The following is a 26,991-nucleotide window of genomic DNA, read 5'->3' on the forward strand; positions in this document are numbered from 1 at the left end:
TATCCACATCTGACAGAGTGTGAACGGAATCTGATTTTGGATCTCAATTTAGCCGGGTGGTCAAGCCACGCAATATCCATGTCTGTGGGACATTCGGGTGTGACAGTGGCCCACCTTGGACTGCATGGAAACGTGAGGGCTGGCATACTCATCGTCAAGGTTCCCGTCGACAACTTCTGACCACCACGAAGGAGGATCTCTGTATTGGACATGAGGCACATCTTAACCCCTTCATAACTGTGCCTTCTCATCTGAGAACAAGTAATTGACTCCTCGGATTCTTTGTCATCCCACACCATTTCAAAATGGTTCAAATGGCTCTGAGCACTATGCGACTTAACTTCTGAGGTCATCAGTCGCCTAGAACTTAGAACTAATTAAACCTAACTAACCTAAGGACTTATTGATTGGCGACTCCATAGTGTCCTGTGCACTACGACCAGATAATGGGTATACTTGAAAGGAAAGACAGCATTGGTCGTATATTTTTGTTTATTATCGCAAAATCGATTTTCGGTCAGTTAGTGACCATCTTCAGTGCTGTAATGTGATCGCCGTAAGCTTATTGACACCAGTGCTTACTAATTTAAGTTATATATTACAGCACTGAAGATGGTCACTAAGTGACCGAAAATCGATTTTGCGATAATAAACAAAAATATACAACCAATGCTGTCTCTCCTTTCAAGTATAACCTAAGGACATCACACACATCCACGCCCGAGGCAGGATTCGAACCTGCGACTGTAGCGGCTACGCGATTCCAGACTGAAGCGCCTAGACCCGCACGGCCACACTGGCCGGCTCCACACCATTTGTCAGAGAGTAGTAGAAGCTCTATGGAATTAGCTGCCCTCAGCACCAAAATACAAAAGGTTGTGCCTGTAGTGGTAGCGTGACCTGGAGGCATGAACTTCTAATGAATGCCGGCCGAAGTGGCCGTGCGGTTAAAGGTGCTGCAGTCTGGAACCGCAAGACCGCTACTGTCGCAGGTTCGAATCCTGCCTCGGGCATGGATGTTTGTGATGTCCTTAGGTTAGTTGGGTTTAACTAGTTCTAAGTTCTAGGGGACTAATGACCTCAGCAGTTGAGTCCCATAGTGCTCAGAGTCATTTGAACCATTTGAACTATCTAATGAATGGCGTCACACATGAATCGCAGTTCAGCCCTACCATGGATAACCATCGTCGGAAAGTATGGCGGGAACCTGAGCAGAGATACGAGTCTTCAAATTGTTGGAGAGGCACAGCAGTATTACTCTTGGAATCATGGTGAGGTGAGCGATTGTTTATGACTTCAGATCACAGAATGCAGTGACTGAGAGAACACTTACAACGCAATGGTATGTCACGGACATCCTGGATGCTACTGTGTTACCTCTCACGTGACAACACCGTGGGCGATTTTTCGACGGACACTTGTCTCTGTGAAGCGTCTGCATGATGTTGAAGTACTGCAGTAGGCAGTATGATCCCTGGATCTGTCCCCGATAGAACATTTGAGGACCAGATGAAACACCTAACTCCACCTTAGTGCCAATACCGAGGATATCAAGTACCAGTTACAACAGTTGTCCACAACTCCCTGAGAAGGAGATACAACAGATTTATAACAAATGGTTCAAATGGCTCTGAGCACTATGCGACTTAACTTCTGAGGTCATCAGTCGCCTAGAACTTAGAACTAATTAAACCTAACTAACCAAAGGACATCACACACATCCATGCCCGAGGCAGGATTCGAACCTGCGACCGTAGCGGTCGCTCGGTTCCAGACTGTAGTGCCTAGAACCGCACGGCCACTCCGGCCAGCGCTTTATAACAACTACCCCCTCAGCGCATGCCGCCAAGCCAGAGGGGTTAAATATCCACACTGTTAAATGGGCTCATACTGCCAAGTTCTTTGTAAGTTTGACACGAGTTTGTAATAATATACACTCTCGTTTCCTCCTCCCTTTATCGGAGCTTTTCGGGTCAGGCAGTGTAAACAAAATTAGTAAATATATTCTAAGACAAGAAAGTGACTCATCACGAAAGAATTAACTGAGTTTGATGGAAACCGATAGAAGGGATCTACATGTGCAGACAAACGATTACATTTTCAGAATAGTTGGATGATTTATTCAAGAGAAAGAGCTTCACAGATTTAGCAAGTCAATAATGCTCTGGACCTTATGCAAGCAGTTATTCGAGTTAGCAATTACTGACAGAGTTATCGGTTGTCCTCCTCAAGGATACTGTGCAAACTTCTATCCAATAGGCGCATTAGGTGGTCAGAATCACTAGCTAGTTGGAGGTCCCTGCACACAATGGTCCATGCGTTCTAAATTTGGAAGAGATCTGGCGATCTTGGTGGCCAAGCGTAGGATTTGACAAGCACAAAGACAAACAGTTGAAACTCTCGCCGAGTGTCGGTGGGGATTATCTTACTGAAATCTATGGCCAGGATGGCTTGCCATGAAGGCTAACGAAACGGGACGTAGATTATCTTCGACATATTGCGGTGCTATGAGGGTGCCGCAGATGAGAACCAAAGAGGTCCTTTTATGAAGAGAAGTGGAATCTCAGACCGTCACTACTGGCTGTTGGGCCGTTTGGCGGATGACAGTCAGGTTGGTATCCCACTGCTGTCCGGGGCGTCTCCAGACACATCTCCACTGGTCATCGGGACTAAATTCGAAGTGGGGCTCATCATTGAAGACAATTCCAGTCTACGATATTCCATGCCAAAGAAGTGTCTAGAGATGCCCCAGGCAGCAGTGGAGTAGCAAACTCGCTGTTGCTCGCGCTTCGTTTCGTTGCCCTTCACGGCAAACCATCCTGGGCTTACATTCCAGCAAGAGAATGACCGCCCGCACACAGCGAGAGTTTCTACTGCTCGTCTTAGTGCTTGTCAAACCCATACCCTGGCTAGTAAGATCGCTCCATTTCACCCCAACTGAGAACGTTAGGACTATTATTGGCAGAACCCTACAACCAGCTCGGTATTTTGACGATCTAACGCACCAATTGCACAGAATTTGATGATATATCCCTCAGGGGTACATCCAATAATACTTCTTCTTCTTAGTTGGCTCTACAGTCCTTGAAGAACCTTGGCTTCCTGTATCACCTGCCTCCATTCTTCTCTGTCCATCGCCTTCCTTCTCCAATTTCTTATTCCCATCGCCTTTAGATCTTCTTTCATATCGTCCATCCACCTTTTCCTGGGTTTACCTCTTCTCCTTCTCCCGTCAGGTTTTCCCATGAAAACTTCCTTGACACTCCGAGTTTCTGGCATTCTCTGTACATGACCTGCCCATCTTTTATTCTTCCCTGCTCAATTTTAACAACAATATCCATCTGTCCAAAAAGTGTTTGTAGTTCTACATTTGTCCTTACTCTCCAGCCATCTTCCTCTCTCACTGCTCCAAAAATCCTTCTCAGTATTTTTCTTCCTCATCTCAATAACCAGTTCTCCTTCTTTAATGTCAATACCCAGCCTTCTGATCCATATATTACTATAGGTCTTAATATGGTCGTCCATATTTTGATTTTTGTATTCCTACTAACATTCCTGGAATTAAATACATTCTGCAAGGCAAAATAGCAACGATTTCCATTCGCTATCCTTCCGTGAATTTCTACTGCCACTTTACTGTCCTCCGTTGTTACAGAACCTAAATATTTAAATGTTTTAACTCTTTCATATTCTTTCCCTTTCATTATTTTTGAATTCTCTTTTCCGTTTATATTAGGCTCCCCCATCACCAAATACTTTGTTTTGTTTATGTTTACTGCTAAACCTACTCCTCTTGCTGCTCCTCTAACGTATCGTAGTTCCCCTTTAGTGCGCTTACATTCTTTGCCATTAATGCTACGTCAGCCGCATATGCTACAACTGGAACTTGACGTTTAAGTATATCCAACAACTCTATCAAGCTGAATAACTGCATGCATGAATGCAAAAGGTGGACCAACGCATTGCTGACTAGCTCAACTTGTGAAATTCTTTCTCTTGAATAAATCATCAAATTTTTCTGAAACTACACTACTGGCCATTAAAATTGCTACACCATGTATAAGTGCAGATGATAAACGGGTATTCATTGGACAAATATATTGTACAAGAACTGACACGCGATTACATTTTAACGCAGTCTGGGTGCATAGATCCTAAGAAATCAATACCCAGAACAGTCACCTCTGGCCGTAATAACGGCCTTCATACGCCTGGGCATTGAGTCAAACAGAGCTGGGATGGCGTGTACAGGTACAGCTGCCCATGCAGCTTCAACACGATACCACAGTTCATCAAGAGTAGTGACTGGCCTATTGTGACGAGCCAGTTGCTCGGCCACCATTGACCAGAAGTTTTCAATTGGTGAGAGATCTGAAGAATGTGCTGGCCAGGGCATCAATCGAACATTTTCTGTATCCAGAAAGGCCCGTACTGGACCTGCAACATGCGGTCGTGCATTATCCGGCTGAAATGTAGGGTTTCGCAGGGATCGAATGAAGGGTAGCGCCACGGGTTGTAACACATCTGAAATGTGACGTCCACTGTTCAAAGAGCCATCAGTGCGAACAAGAGGTGACCGATACGTGTAGCCAATGGCACCCCATACCAACACGCCCAGTGCTACGCCAGTATGGCGATGACGAATACACGCTTCCAATGTGCGTTCACCGCGATGTCACCAAACACGGATGCTACCATCATAATGGTGTGGACAGAACCTGCATTCATCCGAAAAAATGATGTTTTGCCATTCGTGCACCCAGGTTCGTCGTTGAGTAGACCATTGCAGGCGCTCCTGACTGCGATGCAGCGTCAAGGCTAACCGTAGCCATGGTCTCCGAGCTGATAGTCCATGCTGCTGTAAACGTCGTCGAACTGTTCGTGCAGATAGTTGTTGTCTTACAAACGTCCCCATCTGTTGACTCAGGGATCGAGACGTGGCTGCACGATCCGTTACAGCCATTCGGATAATATGCCTGTCATCTCGACTGCTAGTGATACGAGGCCGTTGGGATCCAGCACGGCGTTACGTATTACCCTCCTGAACCTACCGATTCCATATTCTGCTAACAGTCATTGGATCTCGACCAACGCGAGCAGCAATGTCGCGATACGATAAACCGCAATCGTGATAGGCTACAATCCGACCTTTATCAAAGTCGGAAACGTTATGGTACTCATTTCTCCTCCTTACACGAGGCATACAACACCGTTTCTCCAGACAACGCTGGTCAACTGCTGTTTGTGTATGAGAAATCGGTTGGAAACTTTCCTGATGTAGGCACGTTGTTGGTGTCACCACCAGCGCCAACCTTGTGAGAATGCTCTGAAAAGCATATCATTTGCATATCACAGTCTGACGTGTGGGGTTGATCTGTTATTCTGTTATTCTACGCAACGGATTAATCTGAGATGTACCCTTTACTCTGTGGCTCCTGCAAGATGCAATTTCCACCCCCACACTACTACAGAAGTCAGACAGACGCTCCTAACGTTCTAAAGAGAAATGCCTGAAAAACTTTCAGCAATAAATATCTTCTGGAGTCGTCCGCTGTAAGGAAATGACACAAAAATTCACAAAATTTCTTACGTAACTAGTGGGATACTTGGGTACTGGAGTAGTGCTAGTTAGTGTAAGAAAAACATGAAACTAACGAAAGTTATTATTTATTTTGCAAAAATTCTGAGAAATCACAATGGCACTTTTAGTTATGAATTGAACAAGTTACACTCCTGGAAATTGAAATAAGAACACCGTGAATTCATTGTCCCAGGAAGGGGAAACTTTATTGACACATTCCTGGGGTCAGATACATCACATGATCACACTGACACAACCACAGGCACATAGACACAGGCAACAGAGCATGCACAATGTCGGCACTAGTACAGTGTATATCCACCTTTCGCAGCAATGCAGGCTGCTATTCTCCCATGGAGACGATCGTAGAGATGCTGGATGTAGTCCTGTGGAACGGCTTGCCATGCCATTTCCACCTGGCGCCTCAGTTGGACCAGCGTTCGTGCTGGACGTGCAGACCGCGTGAGACGACGCTTCATCCAGTCCCAAACATGCTCAATGGGGGACAGATCCGAAGATCTTGCTGGCCAGGGTAGTTGACTTACACCTTCTAGAGCACGTTGGGTGGCACGGGATACATGCGGACGTGCATTGTCCTGTTGGAACAGCAAGTTCCCTTGCCGGTCTAGGAATGGTAGAACGATGGGTTCGATGACGGTTTGGATGTACCGTGCACTATTCAGTGTCCCCTCGACGATCACCAGTGGTGTACGGCCAGTGTAGGAGATCGCTCCCCACACCATGATGCCGGGTGTTGGCCCTGTGTGCCTCGGTCGTATGCAGTCCTGATTGTGGCGCTCACCTGCACGGCGCCAAATACGCATACGACCATCATTGGCACCAAGGCAGAAGCGACTCTCATCGCTGAAGACGACACGTCTCCATTCGTCCCTCCATTCACGCCTGTCGCGACACCACTGGAGGCGGGCTGCACGGTGTTGGGGCGTGAGCGGAAGACGGCCTAACGGTGTGCGGGACCGTAGCCCAGCTTCATGGAGACGGTTGCGAATGGTCCTCGCCGATACCCCAGGAGCAACAGTGTCCCTAATTTGCTGGGAAGTGGCGGTGCGGTCCCCTACGGCACTGCGTAGGATCCTACGGTCTTGGCGTGCATGCATCCGTGCGTCTCTGCGGTCCGGTCCCAGGTCGACGGACACGTGCACCTTCCGCCGACCACTGGCGACAACATCGATGTACTGTGGAGACCTCACGCCCCACGTGTTGAGCAATTCGGCGGTACGTCCACCCGGTCTCCAGCATGCCCACTATACGCCCTCGCTCAAAGTCCGTCAACTGCACATACGGTTCACGTCCACGCTGTCGCGGCATGCTACCAGTGTTAAAGACTGCGATGGAGCTCCGTATGCCACGGCAAACTGGCTGACACTGACGGCGGCGGTGCACAAATGCTGCGCAGCTAGCGCCATTCGACGGCCAACACCGCGGTTCCTGGTGTGTCCGCTGTGCCGTGCGTGTGATCATTGCTTGTACAGCCCTCTCGCAGTGTCTGGAGCAAGTATGGTGGGTCTGACACGCCGGTGTCAATGTGTTCTTTTTTCCATTTCCAGGAGTGTATATCCTGGTTCTTTTCGGAATGTGAAGTTACCTCTCAAGGATAGGATTCGCTAATGAAATTTCTATACAAAGTTTAAAATGGATGTTGACTTGGCAGAATGGCTGAGAGGCGCGCCTACTCAACTTGAATAATTATACTTTCGAATGTTGCTAGGTATGGTCGAAACTGTCGCGTGTGAAATGCAGCGAAGTGTACTGTTGTGGAGGAAATATGGGGATTGCAATAGCTGTAGCGCACAATACCGTAAGCTGCGATGACTGCTGTCTGCGCCGCTCACTGCTGACAAATAAGATAACTCTCGTTCTATCTGGATTGACCTTCGCCAATCAAACTCTCCCTATGCCTTGATGAAGTCAAGGATTCCTATTCATCCCTAGTCTAACTATTGGTGTGGTACACCGGTCACATAACCAGTCCACCACGATGCCACTCAAAATTCGCTCGCAGGCATTTAACTATAACTCGGTCCGTTCGCACCACACAACAAGTATGTCGGCCAACATAGTGAACAACGCTTAATCGCATGGACTCAATATAGAGTAGCACTTCGATTCGCTCTCGACAGAGGTCCTCTCCCAGTGAAGTACTGAGGAGAGACTTGTTCCTCGCTCCAAGAGTGACAACGGAACGGCGCCTCTCCACGCCAGACGTGAAGGGGTATATCTTTCGGTCTCTTCCAATATTCCTTCGGCTCAAGGCGTCAGATATATCGTCTGGCAATCAGCATTGCTCATCTAAAATGGGAGAACGACGTTTCGTTTAAGGCGACCAATTCGGAAACCTGTAGCATTGGCGTGTGGCGTTTGCTGTCTCCCTGTGAAAATCTCTGAAACTGCGTGCTATGTGTAAAGAATGCGTTGCCTGGCCGCTCCCACACAATGTAGCGGAATTTGCTTTTAAGTCGAACACAGCGTTGTTTCCCCCTTTCACTCGGGCCCACGCTGTCCGCTACACGGGCGGTCACCGGCCGACATAGGCTGGGTCATCCTCTGAATGGACCGGCGTCCCGTTGTGCGGTTTCTCTCCCGAACTAAAGCTTCTGTGACCGTCGTGTCGGGAATGTATGTGTGTATGCCAGCCCCGAGTATTTCAACCATGGTGCGCTTACTTGTTAATTGCATATCGTTTACATGAATTCATACAACATTGACTTTATCTTATCGAGTTTGGGTTCGAATGAAGCGTCTTGATGTGCGGAATATGACTGTGAGGGTGGAATATGTAAGCAATGAAGGTCAGGAGCCCACGACGTCTTAGAACAGTATCTTCTTCCTGTCGGTTAAATTTCGCGTGTGTAGCACGTCGTCTTCGTGGTGTAGCAATTTTAATGGCCAGTAGTGTTTGATCATTTGTTTGTCCCTACATGTACATCACACCTAGCGATATCCGTTCCATTTGCATAATTCCTTCGTGGTGCGTCCTTCTTTTTTTTTTTTTTTTGTTAGGATGTACAGCTGATGTTATCGCTCTTACGTGTAAGATGTAACAACAGCTGTTGTCCCAGTATCCGTCAGGAAATTGGTTACCAGTTGGCCGAGCGCTACTTCACTGGCCTCTGGTAGCGGCAGCGCGCTTCTCCAGCGGACGCACGCCCCAGCACCAGCAGTGGGTCTCTGTCGCTGTCTCTGCTGCCGCCGCCGTCGCCGGCGCCGCGGTATTTTTAGGCGCCTCGCCGCGCCGCCCGCGGTCGTTTATAAAGGCGGGAGGCGCGCGCGCCGCCCCAGTACGAGTGGCGTGGGCGACGTCCGCCGCCGGCCCAGCCTCACGCACCGCGCACGTACAGTGCCGGCCGGCGACGCACCGCGACGCGACGCGCCGCCCCGCTACACGACCCCACACTGACGACCGGCGCCCGACCCGCGCCGAAGGCTACGCGCTGAGCGACTACCACACCCGACTGATACAGGTAGGCCGCCGAGCAGTACGCCGCAGTGCTCGTGGGATCTCGACGGCCTCAGGAGGGGCACCTGTGTGCGGTGGCTGCGCCGGTGCTGAGGGTCTAGACGGACTGTGGTTCGAAGTTGTACTTCATCTTTCCGCCGCTACTGCATTACATCGAAACTGTTACAGCTCAGCGAAATGGAAGATGGCTCTTTCGTCCGACAGATAAAGAGTGGTCTTTTGCAACCAGTGTCACTGATTTCATATATGGTGTGTCCCCCGACGCGATTTATATTCCAGCTCTTGCAAAGCTACAGATTCATATCTACATCTACATGGATACTCTTCAAATCACATTTAAGTGCCTGGCAGAGGGTTCACCGAACCACCTTCACAATTCTCTATTATTGCAATCTCGTACAGCGCGCGGGAAGAATGAACACCTATATCTAGAAACATCCCCCAGGCTGTGGCTAAGCCATGTCTCCGCAATATCCTTTCTTCCATGAGTGTTAGTTCTGCGAGGTTGGCAGGAGAGCTTTTGTGAAGTTTGGAAGGTAGGAGACGAGGTACTGGCGGAGTTAAAGCTGTGAGGACAGGGCGTGAGTCGTGCTTGAGTAGCTCAATTGGTAGAGCACTTGCCCGCGAAAGGCAGAGGTCCCGAGTTCGAGTCTCGATCAGGCATACAGTTTTAATCTGCCAGGAAGTTTCTTAACACCTATATCTTTCCGTACGAGCGCTGATTTCCCTTATTTTATCCCTGTGATCGTTCCTCTCTATGTAAGTCGGTGTCGACAAAATATTTTCCCATTCGCAGGAGAAAGTTGGTGATTGGAATTTCGTGAGAAGATTCCATCGCAACGAAACACGCCTTTCTTTTAATGATGTCCATCCCAAATCCTGTATCATTTCTGTGACACTCTCTCCCATATTTCGCGATAATACAAAACGTGCAGCCTTTCTTTGAACTTTTTCGATGTACTCAGTCAGTCCTATCTGGTAAGGATCCCACACCGCGCAACACTATTCTGAAAGAGGACGGACAAGCGCGGTGTAGGTCGTCTCCTTAGTAGATCTGTTACATTTTCTAAGTGTCCTGCCAATAAAACGCAGCCTTTGCTTAGCCTTCCCAACAACACTTTCTATGTGTTCTTTCCAATTTAAGTTGTTCGTAATTGTAATTCCTAGGTATTTAGTTGAATTTACGGCTTTTAGATTAGACTGATTTATCGTGTAACCCAAGTTTAACGAGTTCCTTTAGTACTCATGTGGATGACCTCACACTTTTCGTTATTTAAGGTCAACTGCCACTTTTCGCACCATTTCGATATTTCTTCTAAAATGTTTTGCGGTTTGTTTTGATCTTCTGATGACTTTATTAGTCGATAAACGACAGCGTCATCTGCAAACAACCGAAGACGGCTGCTCAGATTGTCTCCCAAATCATTTATATAGATAACGAACAGCAAAGGGCCTATTACACTACCTTGAAGAACGCCAGAAATCACTTTTGTTTTACTCTATGACTTTCCGTCTATTACATCGAACTGTGACCTCTCTGACACGAAATCACAGATAGGAGAGAGAGAACACCAAAGAAAGCGTATTTGGAATATTGTTATTAGATTGGTGCGTAAGTTCGTAGCGTTTTTGTTTTGAATGTTAGTATTCCGGTTGGTATGGGGTTATCTGTCAATTTTTTTATTTGTAGTTCACTGTTGTTATTCGAGTTGCATATTGTCATTTTTTTTGATTTGAGCAATGAGTGGACCTGTGGACGCTAGAAAATGGAGTGCCAAATGGAGAAAGAGAAACGTTTCCGGCATGTTCTTCTGTATGAGTTCAGTAGAGGGGTGACAGAGGCGGAGGCAGCCAGAAATATCTGCGCCGTGTATGGGGATAATGCTACTGGACAAATCACGGCAAGAAAATTGTTATTTCGTTTTAAGCAGGATCATTTTGATATCAGTGACTCCACGATCAGGAAGACCTTCGGGGTTTGATGAAGACCGGTTAAAGGCATCACTTCATTGCGCTCGAGAACTGGATAATGTGACGAACTGTGATCATTCCTCATTTGCGTGCAATGAGGAAGGCTTAAAAATCGTGTGTATGGGTACCGCATGCTCGCCAGAATCGCAAGAATCAGTGGGAGGCCATATGTGCATCTCTGCTTGCCCGTCATCGATTACCTCGTCAACAGCACTGAACACTCCTATCCTTTATTGTTACTGGTGACGAGAAATGGTGCCTTCAAGCTAACATAATGAAAAGAAAAGAATGATAGAGCCCAAACAAAACAATAATTCCCCTTAGAAAGACCTGTCCCCATCCACAAAACAACAGGTTACGCATCTAGTGGAACAGCGATCGTGTGGTGTGCTACGAATTGCTTCCCCGAGATATAACAATCATTGCTGATATTTACTGTCAACAATTGAGTAGTCTTGGAGACGCAATTCAAGAACAACGGCTACGAAGACTGCGTGAAGTGTTGCTACTCAAAAATAACGCCCGCGCGCATTCTCCTAGACTGTCAAAATACACTATGCAGGATTTGGGAAGTTATTCCGAATTCACATTTGTCTTACCCTGCGTCCTCGGATTTTTCATCTCTTCCGCTCTCTATCGAACAGTCTTCAGTAAATTTCCTTTCCGGATGAAAATGTGCTCAGTATATGTCTCGACTAGCTCTTCACCTCAAAACTACGTGATTTCTGCAGTCTGAATCTAAACGTTAACCCAGCATAATGGAAGTCTATTGTAAATTGCGAAGGAGAATAGGCGATGACTAAAGACTCTCTTACGCGTATCTATTGCGTTTATTACACTTATGGAAAATCGTTATGAACTTATACATTAGCCTATAACGGTGGCTAACATCTACTTATGATGCGACGGAATCGTTGTGTGACACGCTACCTGAATCGATGGAAGTTTTTGCTATCGTCTTCCAATTCAGTAGTAGTTATACGTGCCGGCTGGTTTTAAGCTTGCATACGGAAGTTAATCAGTCTCGTACGTTGATTTTCGTGCATGGCTACGAGATGTAAGGTGATGCGGCGATCCATCACTTCAGAAATAGACATAGAGTTAAAACCTTAGCGCCGGCCGGGATGGCCGAGCGGTTGTAGGCGCTACAGTCTGGAACCGTGCGACCGCTATGGTCGCAGGTTCGAATCCTGCCTCGGGCATGGATGTGTGTGATGTCCTTAGGTTAGTTAGGTTTAAGTAGTTCTAAGTTCTAGGGGACTGATGACTTCAGAAGTTAAGTCCCATAGTGCTCAGAGCCATTTGAACCATTTTTTTTTAAACCTTAACAGTTTCGGTGAGACGCCTTTCCTGGGTGCGTAATATCTCTGTCCGCTGAGGCGCGCATGGAAGAGTGCAGTCGCTACTGGTCTCGATGTTCAATGATCTAAATGACCCAACTGTGGAAAAGCCCATTGAAGTTCACAGAAGTACATTCCACTGCCCTCTAGAAATGTCACTATAGTTTTTGCTATGTTGCACCGCTCGATCTAACTTCTTTCTAAACGTTCTTGGAAACACTGAAGTAAATGAGACAAGCAATTCAGCCCCCGCGATGTCTTTCATCGATCATGAAAATTGGAAACGTTCGCGAAAACAGGATTTAGAACACGATTACTGCCAGTTTCGGAAACCCGACTTAGCAGTTCAGGCCGCTGGATTATGTCTCCAGAATCGTCTCGAACTCGGAATGTCGCCGATCTTTTTCTCCCAAATATTTCTTAATATCCTAACGTCTGTGATGGAACTTTTCCCCAACAGCAAATGTTGTCCCTCAGCTGTGTTATCCACACATTCACCGTAGAAATGGAGGACGCATGTCCGGATAGCCTTATTGGTTAAGACGACTTCTCGTGTTGAGCACGAGATGCAAACGGGGGAAGATATAAACTGTTATGGTGCAAGAATACTTCATAAATACCGACTTCAGCGATACTATTCCAAACTTTTCTAACATAATTTCCTTTTTATATAATTTTCTTTTACAAAAAATGATTCAGAATGTTTGTTCTGATATCGTGTCTGTCCCTACAAATGTGAAGGAATAATTGAACATGACACTGTAATTCAGGGACTGAGTCCAGATGCTGGTTACGTTTTAAGGAGCAATAATTCTGCGAGTATCCAGGTCGACTGGCTGCAGTCCAGAAGCGCAAGCAACACCTCGGAAACTACTGCTCACGAAACATGCCGAAGCCAGTTAAGTCTGTTGTCGAAACACTGCGAAGAAACAATGGAATACAGCCCTTGCATTGTAGCGCACAGTTTCTCTGCTAGCTGTATTAACAAAAAAGTGTATTTGTGTTTATCAACGCCATACAAATATTCTGATTAACAGGTTATAAACGTAGACGTGACTTAAATTCCATATATTATTCTTAACAACCATTTAAAATGAATAGAATCTTGTGCTTTCCAATAAATGTCTGTAAGAAAGAGAACAGCAATTTTCCGGCCTCCAGCATTTCATAAAAGAATCGAGAAATCGAAAAATACCTATCCCATTTTTTGTGCGTGATGGCTGGGTGTTGTGTGCTGTCCTTAGGTTAGTTAGGTTTAAGTAGTTCTAAGTTCTAGGGGACTGATGACCATAGATGTTAAGTCCCATAGTGCTCAGAGCCATTTTGAGCCATTTTTTGTAGGATGCGAAGGAACTAGTATTTTTCTGGATCTCTAATTTTTTCACTGCTCTTTCTTTCGGGATGAAGCTTTCTTTTTAATGGAACCTTGATTCATATGGGACTCTGTTCTTCTGGTAACAAAGAGCACAATGTCGCTTATATTTATGTGCAACATTTTTCAACATATATATGATGATGATGGTACTATGGCGCTAAACTGCTGTATTACCAGCGCCCATACACAAAATATAGAAGAGAGTGCCTAAACTCCATTAACATTGTAAGAATCTCAAAAGCGAATAGCAACAACACACTGCTACATCGAACGGAATTCAAAGTACTGACTAAAGTAAGGCCATAAAAGCAATAACAGAAAAAGCAGCCAAAATCTACGCAGAGTAGTTTTTGATAAAAGGCTTATTAAAGAAACGTGAGAAATTTATTTTAAAATGGGAGAGAGTAGTGTGGCTCAGAGGCCACTTACTAATTGTGAACAACCTAGCAGTTCTGTAGCACGCTAAATCTCCTTTCACTAGTAAATTTAGATCTAAATCTACTTCCATGCTCCTCAAACCATATTACGGCGTGTGGTGTAGAGTGCTTTGTCTACAATTGGCATGAGCCCCCTTTTCTGTTCCATTCGCAAATGCGCCTTGGTTGTTTGGTAAGTCTCCGTGTGAGCTATCAAATCTCTAATTTTACTTTCGTAGCCTTCCGGGAGATGTTCGTAGGAGAAAGCAGTACATTGGTTGACTCTCCTAGGAAACAATGCTTGCGGAGTTGTAAGAGTACAACACATCGTGATGTAAAACGTCTCTCCTTTCGTGTCCACCATTCGTGTTGGCTTAGCATCTCCGTGACATATACGCGCTTGCTAAATGAACCTATACCACAATGCGCTGCTCTATTTTGAATCTTCTCTTTCTCCTTATCAATCCTATCCGTTATGGGTCCCGAACTGATGAGTAATATGCAAGTATTGATCGAATGAGAGATTTGTATGCTGCTTCCTTTGTGTAGAGTATCTTTCATCAGATCTGATTTATTACGATTTATTATTTTTCCTACAAGTTTTATTCTTGCTTGTTTATTCACGCACTTCTTCGTATTATATGCAAGTTTTATTAGACACTTGCTGAGTATTCTTGCAATAAATCTCAGCGTAGCATCCGTCAGTTATGCCAGACAACAAATAAAATCTTACAACCGTCCCACACTAGTCTCATCGTCATTTAAAACAGTGACCAGGTCCTACGGAAGCCAGAATACCAGCCCTCGGACAAGAAAATAAAACTCGTTCAGCTGTTGAAGATGAAGGTGAAGACAACTGTCAAAATAACTGTAATTCCTGAAATATGTCAGTATTTTTATTCACTCTGTACCGAAGGAAAAAAAACATGTATTTTGCTGCCTTTCGCGGAAAGTAATGGAGATGTATTGTTGAAGTGCCGCGCAGGTCTGAAATCAATATAATCCGGTCTTCCGAGAACCCAGCGAAACTAGGAAGCAAGCCGCTGAAATAGTGTCAAATCAATACACTTGCCCCCAAGATGGTTATTTACAATTCCTCCTACAACTCGCCTGCTATTTGAATTTCACCGTCTGTAATCAAAAGACATAACTCTTGTCAGACTTTGAGAATGAATATCAGATGGCGGTATCAGACAGGGTATGTAAGCAGACCACAGGTGTTGTGCAATTTCAGCTTCGATGTATTTAATGAAGTGACCCCATCCAGTCTATGATATTCTCTGATCCTCTAATTCTCGCTACTAAATGTTATTTTAGTTGGTGTGGCAATAAATGGCACTCTTAGTGAACTCTGGGCAACGTTAACGCTCATTCAAAATCCTTCTGGTAGATCGTTTACGCATATGCTGCAAAAATAAGAAAAGTGTTCAGATTAGAAAGGGTATAAGAGAGGCATATGGTCTTTCACCCTATCTGTTCAATGTTTTTTATAACAGTCTTTAATCACAATATCAATTCTTTAGACGATGAGCGGTTTCAGTCCGTAATGATCATCCTCAGATCTCTTTTACACCATGTCCTAAAGTGATAAGGCCATAATGGTATCGTCAAAACATATAAATATAATCAGCACACCATCGTCACATAGATCTATCTGTTCAGTCAGTACGTCGAGGAAGCAATGACGTAAGCAAAACAAGAGCTTAGGAGTGGATTTAAAATTCAGGATAGAAGGATCTCAACGATTCGTTTTCATCAGTGGAAGCGAGGAAGAATTGCGCGTCTAACAAACACAAGCTATGCACTAAGAGTAAGCCGAAGAAAGAAGACAGTAATCAGGAGTACTAAAAATAAGTTAATAAATAAATTTAATACCAAAGTTGGAGCCGGCCGCGGTGGTCTCGCGGTTCTAGGCGCGCAGTCCGGAACCGTGCGACTGCTACGGTCGCAGGTTCGAATCCTGCCTCGGGCATGGATGTGTGTGGTGTCCTTAGGTTAGTTAGGTTTAAGTAGTTCTAAGTTCTAGGGGACTAATGACCACAGCAGTTGAGTCCCATAGTGCTCAGAGCCATTTTTGAACCAAAGTTGGAAGCCACTAGATGGACGGCTCTGAGCACTATGGGACTCAACATCTATGGTCATCAGTCACCTAGAACTTAGAACTACTTAAACCTAACTAACCTAAGGACATCACACAACACCCAGTCATCTCGAGGCAGAGAAAATCTCTGACCCCGCCGGGAATCGAACCCGAGAACCCGGGCGTGGGAAGCGAGAACGCTACCGCACGACCACGAGCTGCGGACGTAGATGGACGGAGTGAAGGAATTCTGCTACCTTGGAAACAAAACACATGACGGGCGAAGCTAGGAGACATTCGAGTTGGTACATGCATGGTTTCGTTGAAGTATTTAAATGTGTTTGAACGGTATTTGTTTTTTATGTGGTTAGATCGTGTATGTCTGACATTTCGTATCAGCTACCTTTCTTTTGTATAGTGTGGTAGGAGCGACTGCGAAAACTGCTTAAAATTGTTTATTCATTTGTAGCTGAAAGAACATTGCTCACTCATACTATCTGGATATACTGTATTCAAATGGTTCAAATGGCTCTGAGCACTATGGGACTTAACATCTGAGGTCATCAGTCCCCTAGACTTAGAACTACTTAAACCTAACTAACCTAAGGACATCACACACATCCATGCCCGAGGCAGGATTCGAACCTGCGACCGTAGCAGCAGCGCGGTTCCGGACTGAAGCGCCTAGAACCGCTCGGCCACTATACTGTATTGTGATGTGCAATTGGCATTACAGAATTTTCAGCTTTTAATGTCAAGGTTTCCATTATATTGCCGAGAATTCACTTGATTGTTATCTGTACGATGGGACTATTACAATTTCCATCGTGGTGACAATTTTAAACGTTCCTTGCCTCGCTGAAGAGAACAACTGCGCAATGATAGCAGTAATTCCTTTGAAAAGTTGTTGTTTCTTTTGAGTTAATGGAATCCTAAGAAAATAGTTTTAGCTCTGCTGCATACGTCCCTTTTTGATGAAATAAGCCTTTTAACGAAGTTGTTTCTGTTATGTATCACATTCTCTTCCTATTAATAAAAAGCACTTTTAGTGCGGCTGCGTGTCTGAAGCTACAGAATGTTGCTTTCCGAACTTAAACATAAGTTTTTTTTTTTTACAAAATGCATTTAACTCAGACATAAGTTTTTTTTAGAAAATACACTTACTGTCCGTCTGCCGATGGTAAAGAAAACACTGCCAGTTTCACTGTAATACACTAAATCAGTTTTTAAATGCTGTCGTTTTATATTAAAAGTTAAAAGATATATAAATGGCATTAAAAGCATATTGTGTAACTGAAGGCCTTCCCCCACGCACTAATGGATTTAGTAATATAATCATGAAATAATTTATATATAAAACATTCCAGAGCATTAAACATTAAACATTACAGAGGATTTCCTACACTGACAAATATTTTTAAGTGAAACAAAAACCATCATATGAAGCGCCAGCATGCAAGTTTGGGTTTAGCATATAACAGTGAAACTGATAGTGTTTCTATTAGTCTGGGTATTCTGTAACTACATTTATACTGTATACAGACAGCAATTTTTTTGTTCAATAATATTATAAACACAGTTTTAGAACCTAGTTGTGATTTAGGTTTAGGTTTTGTCTAACAGATTTTAAAATGGGCGACACTGACCAAAACCGATCATCTTGATAAAATAAAATTTTGAGAGAATAAAACAATCGTCGCCAGACGGAAAAGAAAGTGTATTTTCTGGAACTAAGTTCGCGTACGACTCCCCAGACGAGAGTGTCTGTCTTTTGATAAAATAAGCTTTCCTTCCTAATATGCATTTTTTATACAACACATTCTCTTCGCATTAATAAACAACATCACGTAATATAAAATAACTTACGTATCATACTACATAATGTTAACATTACAAGCCCACGCGTAATCTAAGCACCTTACACTGTTTACAAGTTTTAAACTATTTGTTTCTCTGACAAATGCCATAATTACAGTGAAGAGCAGTTCTGATAACCATGTGACAAATTGCCCTATCTCAAAATGAACCAAAATCTTCGAAACGAGTGCCGAATAAAAAGTAAGTAAGTTGAGCGATGGTTACAAGCATTTATTTTTTCCAAATTAATTTCGTCCGTTGCCACAGTATTGTCGACTTCCAGCCGTTACGTGTAATAAACAGCTCGACCGTATTATTTAGCGTGTTTACGCATCGCGAGAAGAATGTGGGCAGGCGCACAAGTCTTCGGCCGTTTCCAACACCTCTGCCCAGCAACGTCATCTAAAAATAATGTCCGTGCTTCTCTGTAAACCGCAGCTGAAGCTCGTAGTCTTGCGAGCACAGAATGGCGTAAAACCGCAACGTCAGTTTCCGATATTATGGTCTGACACTTCTATACCGCTCCAACAAAACTGTACCTTACAATTTTTACGTCGCGTAGCTTCTGATTTGTGACCGCCTGTGAGAGTTAAATAACAGAAGAGGCAAATTTCTGCCGGTATAAACGAGAGTAAATGTTTTGTCCAGAACGTACGTTATAAAACGATATCTGTACGTGTTGCCCAAGCGATGCGGTAGGCAACCCGCTGTGTCGGCAGTTCAGCAATTTGTTTGCCAGTGTTTTATAACATGGGGATTCCGCTGGTACTCCGTGAAAGAGCAAAAAAAGCTGTTTCCGCCGTGGTTAAGTTCGCGGATACCTCGTTGTTAATTTTATCTCTCCAAGCTGGGTCGAATTTTATTTCGTCCAGGAATTTCTCGTGTTCCTAACGCTGTGCAATCTGCTTAAATCTATGAGAAAGCAAAATGAATTGAAAAAAAAGTACACACAAGAAAAAGGACAAAGGCTTGGATTTTCGCGCTGCGAATCTCGTGTTTCCGCAAAGGGGTCGAGCATGTAATCCATTATTACCGCCACCGAAATAAAAGAGAATCCAGCGCAAAGAGCGGTTACAAGGAATCCAATTTATGTAGCATTCACAGTATCCAGATCTGGACTTCTGATACTCGTTCTGAACGAAATAAAACTGTGTTCAGCTTGCAATAGGAGCTGAAAGATCGCAGTGGTAGCTAATTTGTAATACAAGCAGTACTGTTTTAAATTTGCATTGTGACTAACTCTCACAAATTTTAGGTGTTACCCGAGGCTCGCTAACAGTGAAGGGTAGACCGTTAGGACTGTTTATAAATTGGCATTAGATTAATGCTTCCACTTTCCGTAGCTGACATAATGTTGTCAGGCGAAATCTTCATTAAATTCTGCTGTGCCTAGCTCTTAAGTAAGGGCTTGCACTTGATTTACAGTAAAACATAACAGACATGTCTCAGACACGTTATATTAGCGAATTACCATGCAGAACAGTGACATCAGAGACATCTGAAGACATTTGGAGAGTAGACTACCTTTCGTTATTCAAAGATTTTTGTAACAACAAAAATGGCTCTGAGCACTATGGGACTTAACATCTTTGGTCATCAGTCCCCTAGAACTTAGATCCACTTACACCTAACTAACCTAAGGACATCACACAACACCCTTTTGTAACAACACCAATCAGACCGGTAACATAGACCACAAAATAGCATACTCTTTTCTACAGTCTACATTCCATTAAAATGTTATTTTATCACGACCGCGGTTTCTAATTATATGTCCATTTTTCGTGAAATGAGGTAAAAGTTGAAGATGCTACAATCAGATTTTGAGATATATGGAAATAAAGAACTTTCACAGATAACAGAGATTAAGCACCATCTATGTCACACTCACTGACATTAAAACAAGGGAATAAACATGTTTCTCATGCACTTCCAAAGATAAAACTGTTGCGTTTCGTGTTACTTAACCAGATTCCTGTAGTAGTGAGTAACGAAAATATGTTTTATCGCTTAGTATCTGTCCAGTAGAAGTGTCTAGCCCATTAGCTTTCTATCGTTTGCGACAGTGAGTACTTTTTCCACGTCTTTTAAGTATTTTTGTCTAATTTCTAGAATCGTTTGTCCAAAAGCTGTTATGTTTTTTGGTGATTGTCGAAAGTAACAGAGACTGATCAATCGTTTTATCTGTGTATTCGTTTGGGGCAGACTGTATTTACAACTGAAAAATGTCTGGCCAATGTCCCCACTGGGCAGGAATACAACAAACATATCGCTATGTTCATGATAATGGTTAGAAATATTCCCGCACGTGGTAGAACTCATCGTTTGTTGTGAGATCTTTTGCACTCCATTCTGTCGACAGTAAAATATTTTCGTTGTTTCAGAATTCTTTCGAGAGGATGAAAACGGTGAGTGTGACATGGTAGAAGTGGTTGATGCTATTGACGGTGATGATGATGTTCGGCTTATAGGGCGCTCAACTGCGCGGTTATCAACGCCCGTACCAAGTCCAGTTTCTTTACACAGTCCACTCGAGCCACTGTCACGTATCTTGATGATGAAATAATGAGTACATCACAAACACCAAGTCCTCGGGCAGAGAAAACCCCCAACCCCGCCGGAAATCGAACCCCGGACCCCATGATCCAGAGGCACCGACGCAGGCCACTAGACCACGAACTGCAGACGATGTTGACGGTGTTTAATTACGCCCAAAATATTCTTCTGCGTTTGGAACTCTTTTTTTTTTTTTTTTTTTTTTTTTTTTCATCAGTCTACTGACTGGTTTGATGCGGCCCGCCACGAATTCCTTTCCTGTGCTAACATCTCAGAGTAGTACTTGCAACCTACGTCCTCAATTATTTGCTTGACGTATTCCAATCTCTGTCTTCCTCTACAGTTTTTGCCCTCTACAGCTCCCTCTAGTACCATGGAAGTCATTCCCTCATGTCTTAGCAGATGTCCTATCATCCTGTCCCTTCTCCTTATCAGTGTTTTCCACATATTCCTTTCCTCTCCGATTCTGCATAGAACCTCCTCATTCCTTACCTTATCAGTCCACCTAATTTTCAACATTCGTCTATAGCACCACATCTCAAATGCTTCAATTCTCTTCTGTTCCGGTTTTCTCACAGTTCATGTTTCACTACCGTACAATGCTGTACTCCAGACGTACATCCTCAGAAATTTCTTCCTCAAATTAAGGCCGGTATTTGATATTAGTAGACTTCTCTTGGCCAGAAATGCCTTTTTTGCCATAGCGAGTCTGCTTTTGATGTCCTCCTTGCTCCGTCCGTCATTGGGTATTTTACTGCCTAGGTAGCAGAATTCCTTAACTTCATTGACTTCGTGACCATCAATCCTGATGTTAAGTTTCTCGCTGTTCTTATTTCTACTACTTTTCATTACCTTCGTCTTTCTCCGATTTGCTCTCAAACCATACTGTGTACTTATTAGACTGTTCATTCCGTTCAGCAGATCATTTAATTCTTCTTCACTTTCACTCAGGATAGCAATGTCATCAGCGAATCGTATCATTGATATCCTTTCACCTTGTATTTTAATTCCACTCCTGAACCTTTTTTTTATTTCCATCATTGCTTCCTCGATGTACAGATTGAAGAGTAGGGGTGAAAGGCTACAGCCTTGTCTTACACTCCTCTTAATACGAGCACTTCGTTCTTGATCGTCCACTCTTATTATTCCCTCTTGGTTGTTGTACATATTGTATATGACCCGTCTCTCCCTATAGCTTACCCCTACTTTTTTCAGAATCTCGAACAGCTTGCACCATTTTACATTGTCGAACGCTTTTTCCAGGTCGACAAATCTTATGAAAGTGTCTTGATTTTTCTTTAGCCTTGCTTCCATTATTAGCCGTAACATCATAATTGCCTCTCTCGTCCCTTTATTTTTCCTAAAGCCAAACTGATCGTCACCTAGCGCATTCTCAATTTTCTTTTCCATTCTTCTCTATATTATTCTTGTAAGCAGTTTCGATGCATGAGCTGTTAAGCTGATTGTGCGATAATTCTCGCACTTGTCAGCTCTTGCCGTCTTCGGAATTGTGTGGATGATGCTTTTCCGAAAGTCAGATGGTATCTCGCCAGACTCTTATATTCTACACACCATTAACTATAGCATTAGAAAAGACACCTTGAAATCGCCAAATATTGTTACATTAATAATTTGTATAACTACTCAGGCGTGGTGTCTTCTTCACTTGGTTCATCTTACTGAAGTCTGCAAGGAATTCTCTTGAATAAGCTTGGACTTTACTTAGCTAGGAGTGCTACTTTAGGGCTTATAGTGTTTGACATTTATCCAGATCCACTTTCGTGGTATACAATGGGAACCCAAAACTTGCTCATCTGAAGTAGAGAAACGGAACTACATTGTGAAATCATGATGCTTGATACGGCTCACTCCTGTGTTCTGCTCGTATTTTTGATGTCATCCTTTACGTCATGTTGACAATATTTGTTAACCTAAGTCCTAAACTAGACGAAATAGAAAAATTATAACAGTTTCTGGTGGTTTTAAGGTGTCTCTTCTGAATCGTTTAACATACTGCGGAGCACTGCTTGCAGAAAGTGTACAGCATTAAGGTGACCATCAATTGAACCACACTAAGATTTTTTAAAATTGTTTTTTGTTGTAATTTTCAGTCGGAAGACTGGACTGATGTAGTTTTCCACGTTAGCCTATCTAGTGAAAATCTCTTCATATGTGCATTACTACTACAACCCACATCGACTTGCACCTGCTCACTATATTGAAATCTTGGTCTCCCTCTATAATTTTTACCCCACACTTATGTAATTTCGCATTTCAGAAACTTCTATTTGCTTCTTTTCTGACCTGTTATTCTTCTTTTTTCTATTACAAGTGCATATACAAAGCTTCTACAAATATGCCTGAAAAGTACCTGTATTGATGTCCATAATGGCTGTAGCTATTAATTTCACACAAAGCTGAAAGTTTTTGTGGTGTTAACGTGTCATGTAAGGAGTGAAACATGGACGATAAATAGTTTGGACAAGAAGAGAACAGAAGCTTTTGAAATGTGGTACTACAGAAGAATGCTGAAGATTAGATGGGTAGATCACATAACTAATGAGGAGGTATTGTACAGAATTGGGGAGGAGTTTGTGGCACAACTTGACAAGAAGAAGGGACCAGTTGGTAGGACACACATTTAGCATTGGAGGGCAGCGTGGAAGGTAAAAATCATAGAGGGAGACCCAGAGATGAATACACTAAATAGATACAGAAGGATGTAGGTTCAAGTAGGTACTGGGAGATGAAGAAGCTTGCACAGGATAGAGTAGCATGGAGAGCTGCATCAAACCAGTCCCTGCACTGAAGACCACAACAACAACAACCACGTGTCAAAGAAAATCTACAGTGGCCTATAACACACGGTATGGCTATATACACTACTGGTCATTAAAATTGCTACACCACGAAGATGACGGGTTACAGACGCGAAATTTAACCGACAGGAAGAAGATGCTGTGATATGCAAATGCTTGGCTTTTCAGAGCATTCACACAAGGTTGGCGCCGGTGGCGACACCTACTACCTGCTGACATGAGGAAAGTATCCAACCGATTTCTCATACACAAACAGCAGTTGACCGGCGTTACCTGGTGAAACGTTGTTATGATGCCTCGTGTAAGGAGGATAAATGCGTACCATCACGTTTCCGACTTTGATAAAGGTCGGATTGTAGCCTATCGCGATTGCAATTTACCTTATCGCGACATTGCTGCTCGCGTTGGTCGAGATCCAGCGACTGTTAGCAGAATATGGAATCGGTGGGTTCAGGAGGGTAATACGGAACGCCGTGCTGGATCCCGGGACGTTTGCAAGACAACAACCATCTGCACGAACAGTTCGACGACGTTTGCAGCAGCATGGACTATCAGCTCGGAGACCATGGCTGCGGTTGCCGTTGGCGCTGCAGCACAGACAGGAGGGCCTGCGATGGTGTACTCAACGACGAACCTGGGCGCACGAATGGCAAAACGTCATTTTTTCGGATGAATCCAGGTTCTGTATTCAGCATCATGATGGTCGCATCCGTGTTTGGCGACATCGCGGTGAACGCACATTGGAAGCGTGTATTCGTCATCGCCATACTGGCGTACCACCCGGCGTGATGGTATGGGCTGCCATTGGTTACACATCTCGGTCACCTCTTGTTCGCATTGACGGCACTTTGAACAGTGGATGTTACATTTGAGATGTGTTAGGACCCGTGGCTCTAGCGTTTATTCGATCCAAGTGAAACCCTACATTTCAGCAGGATAATGCACTACCGCATGTTGGAGGTCCTGTACGGAACTTTCTGGCCCTGGCCAGCACATTCTCCAGATCTCCCACCAATTGAGAACGTCTGGTCAATGGTGGCCGAGCAACTGGCTCGTCATAATACGCCAGTCACTGCTCTTGATGAACTGTGGTATCATGCTGAAGCTGCATGGGCAGCTGTACCTGTACACGCCATCCAAGCTCTGTTTGACTCAATTCACAGGCGTGTCAAGGCCGTTATTACGGTGAGAGGTTGTTATGGGTAGTGATTTCTCAGGATCTATGCACCCAAACTGCGTGAAAAAGTAATCACATGTCCAATGAATACCCATTAATCATCTACATTTCTTCTTGGTGTAGCAGTTTTAATGGCCAGTAGTGTAGCTTTTGTGTATCTACTTCTAGAATTGTCACGGTGAACACTGAGGGATTTGCTGCTTCTTGACTTTAATTTTGATAGTCCGGCCGTTGTGGCCGAGTGGTTCTAGGTGCTTCGGTCCGGAACCGCGCTGCCGCTAGGTCACAGGTTCGAATCCTACCTCGGGCATGGATGTGTGTGCTGTCATTATGTTCGTTAGGTTTAAGTAGTTCTAAGTCTATGGGACTGATGACCTCAGATGTTTAGTGCTCAGATGTTTAGTGCTCAGAGCCATTTGATAGTTCGCTCTTCTAACATACAGTACCAGTGACGGGTGCACAACTAGAACATGACAGTATCACTGAACTTCTCATCGACTCAAATCGTTTTCCAACAAAGTGTTTCATAATCAGAATGACGCTATTGTCGAAAGATTCCGGACAGGAATGGTTCAAATGGCTCTGAGCACTATGCGACTTAACTTCTAAGGTCATCAGTCACCTAGAACTTAGAACTAATTAAACCTAACTAACCTAAGGACATCACACACATCCATGCCCGAGGCAGGATTCGAACCTGCGACGGAAGCGGTCGCTCGGCTCCAGACTGTAGCGCCTAGAACCGCACGGCCACTCCGGCCGGCTCCCGGACAGGACTTCGGTCCTTGAAGAATATCAGTAATTTCAATTAGTGCTAGTAGTGCTAGAAGCAAACAAATGATTATTATTATTGTAAAGATAAATTCTGGATAATCATATAATTTTTCTAATGATATAATTATTTCTTGAGAGTTAATTGAATTATACTGTCCAGTTACATTAATGTGACGACTAGTCAAAACCCGGTGCGGACCGCTGCGAGACAGGAAGAAAATCAATTTCTGGAATGAACCAATAGGGTTGTGGAGCCAGACCGCCTCCATTGCAGTGGTCAGCTACGCTAGATTTCTTGGTCAAGTATGCATGCTGCAAACAGCCAGATCTCATAGATTCTCGTTGGGTCTTAATTAGGGGAGGCTGGTGGGTAGGGGAAAACAGTAAACTCATCCTGGTGCTCATCCTGGTGCTCATCGAACCTCGTACGTACACTGTGAACTGTGTGACTCGTTGCTTTGTCCTGCTGGTAGATGCCACAGTGCCGAGGAAAAAGCAGACTGCATATAGGGGTGGACATGATCCCCAAGGATATATGCGTTCTTGTGTTTATTCATTGCGGCTTCCAGAATGACGAGATGTTCCAGGGAGTGCCATCCGGCCTGAACCCTTCCGACGATTCGGGTAGTGTGTTTAGCTTTCCCACTTTTGTTTTGCTATACTCAGATTTGGTAGCTGTGTCTTACATGAGTATCAGAACAATAATATTCTAGTGTCAAATAACAACCTTTACATTTGACGAGAATTTTTTCTTGAGAAGTCTTTCGATAAGAATCTGCTACGGTAGCGGTTAAAGGCTTTACGCATTGCTCTGTTGAAATCCATATTTGCTTCATTTACCATCTCTCTGTATACATCATTAAGATTTGTTTTCCATCTGTTGTACAGTATTTGCGGTTTTTTTACTGAGACCGTATGCCAGGGAAGGGTTCTCCCGTCATGAACTGCTGTACTACGTACCTATTTATCCAGTGGTTGGTGAATTAATTTTCTTCTAACACTGAGCCACGGTTCTTCTACATGTTCCTTCCCTGAGCTCAGTATTCCGATTTATTCCTTGAGAGATTACACTACTACTTATTTTTCAAGTTTTCGCAGGATATAAATCTTTCTACCTATTTTATTCGCATTTATTACTTCAGTAACCTTGTTGCTAGAACTACGTATCAGTCAGTGATATCAGTTTCAAAGTGGCCACCTTGATGTGTCGAAATAGCGAACTCAGATACGTCTTGGATTTTCCGAACCGGCTGCGTATATTGCCTGATACGCTAGAGCATAAACGGTTTCAAGACATATATCTCCATAAGAGAGATGTGTGGAGAAAACTGTACAAAAAAAAAAAAATGTGATGGTGTGAATTTTATTATGTAACTGTAGGTTCTGGAACAGGTAATGCTCAACCTATTGAGAAACTGAAGACTACTATTCGGAAAATACGTCTCCCATACATGCAAGTTTATACAATTTGCGACCACATTTTTTGTAGATTTATGTAAGAACCTTCCATCAACATTCGTATCTGGGTTTTGTTATCTCTTTGAATTTAGCAAAGAACTTCATTGGT

General features: G+C 43.9%; 1 protein-coding gene across 1 annotated transcript in view; it reads left to right on the plus strand.

The window, feature by feature from the left end:
- The first annotated feature begins 8,385 nt into the window (after positions 1-8,385).
- Positions 8,386-26,991, plus strand: part of LOC126260681 (uncharacterized) — a 455,289-nt gene continuing 436,683 nt past the window's right edge. The window contains exons 1-2 of the mRNA XM_049958016.1: positions 8,386-8,391; positions 8,662-9,063. Coding sequence (XP_049813973.1) covers positions 8,386-8,391; positions 8,662-9,063 — 408 coding nt within the window. The remainder of the gene's footprint in view (positions 8,392-8,661; positions 9,064-26,991) is intronic.

Source organism: Schistocerca nitens, chromosome 5 (assembly GCF_023898315.1).
Source record: "Schistocerca nitens isolate TAMUIC-IGC-003100 chromosome 5, iqSchNite1.1, whole genome shotgun sequence".
In the NCBI taxonomy this organism is placed as follows: domain Eukaryota; kingdom Metazoa; phylum Arthropoda; class Insecta; order Orthoptera; family Acrididae; genus Schistocerca; species Schistocerca nitens.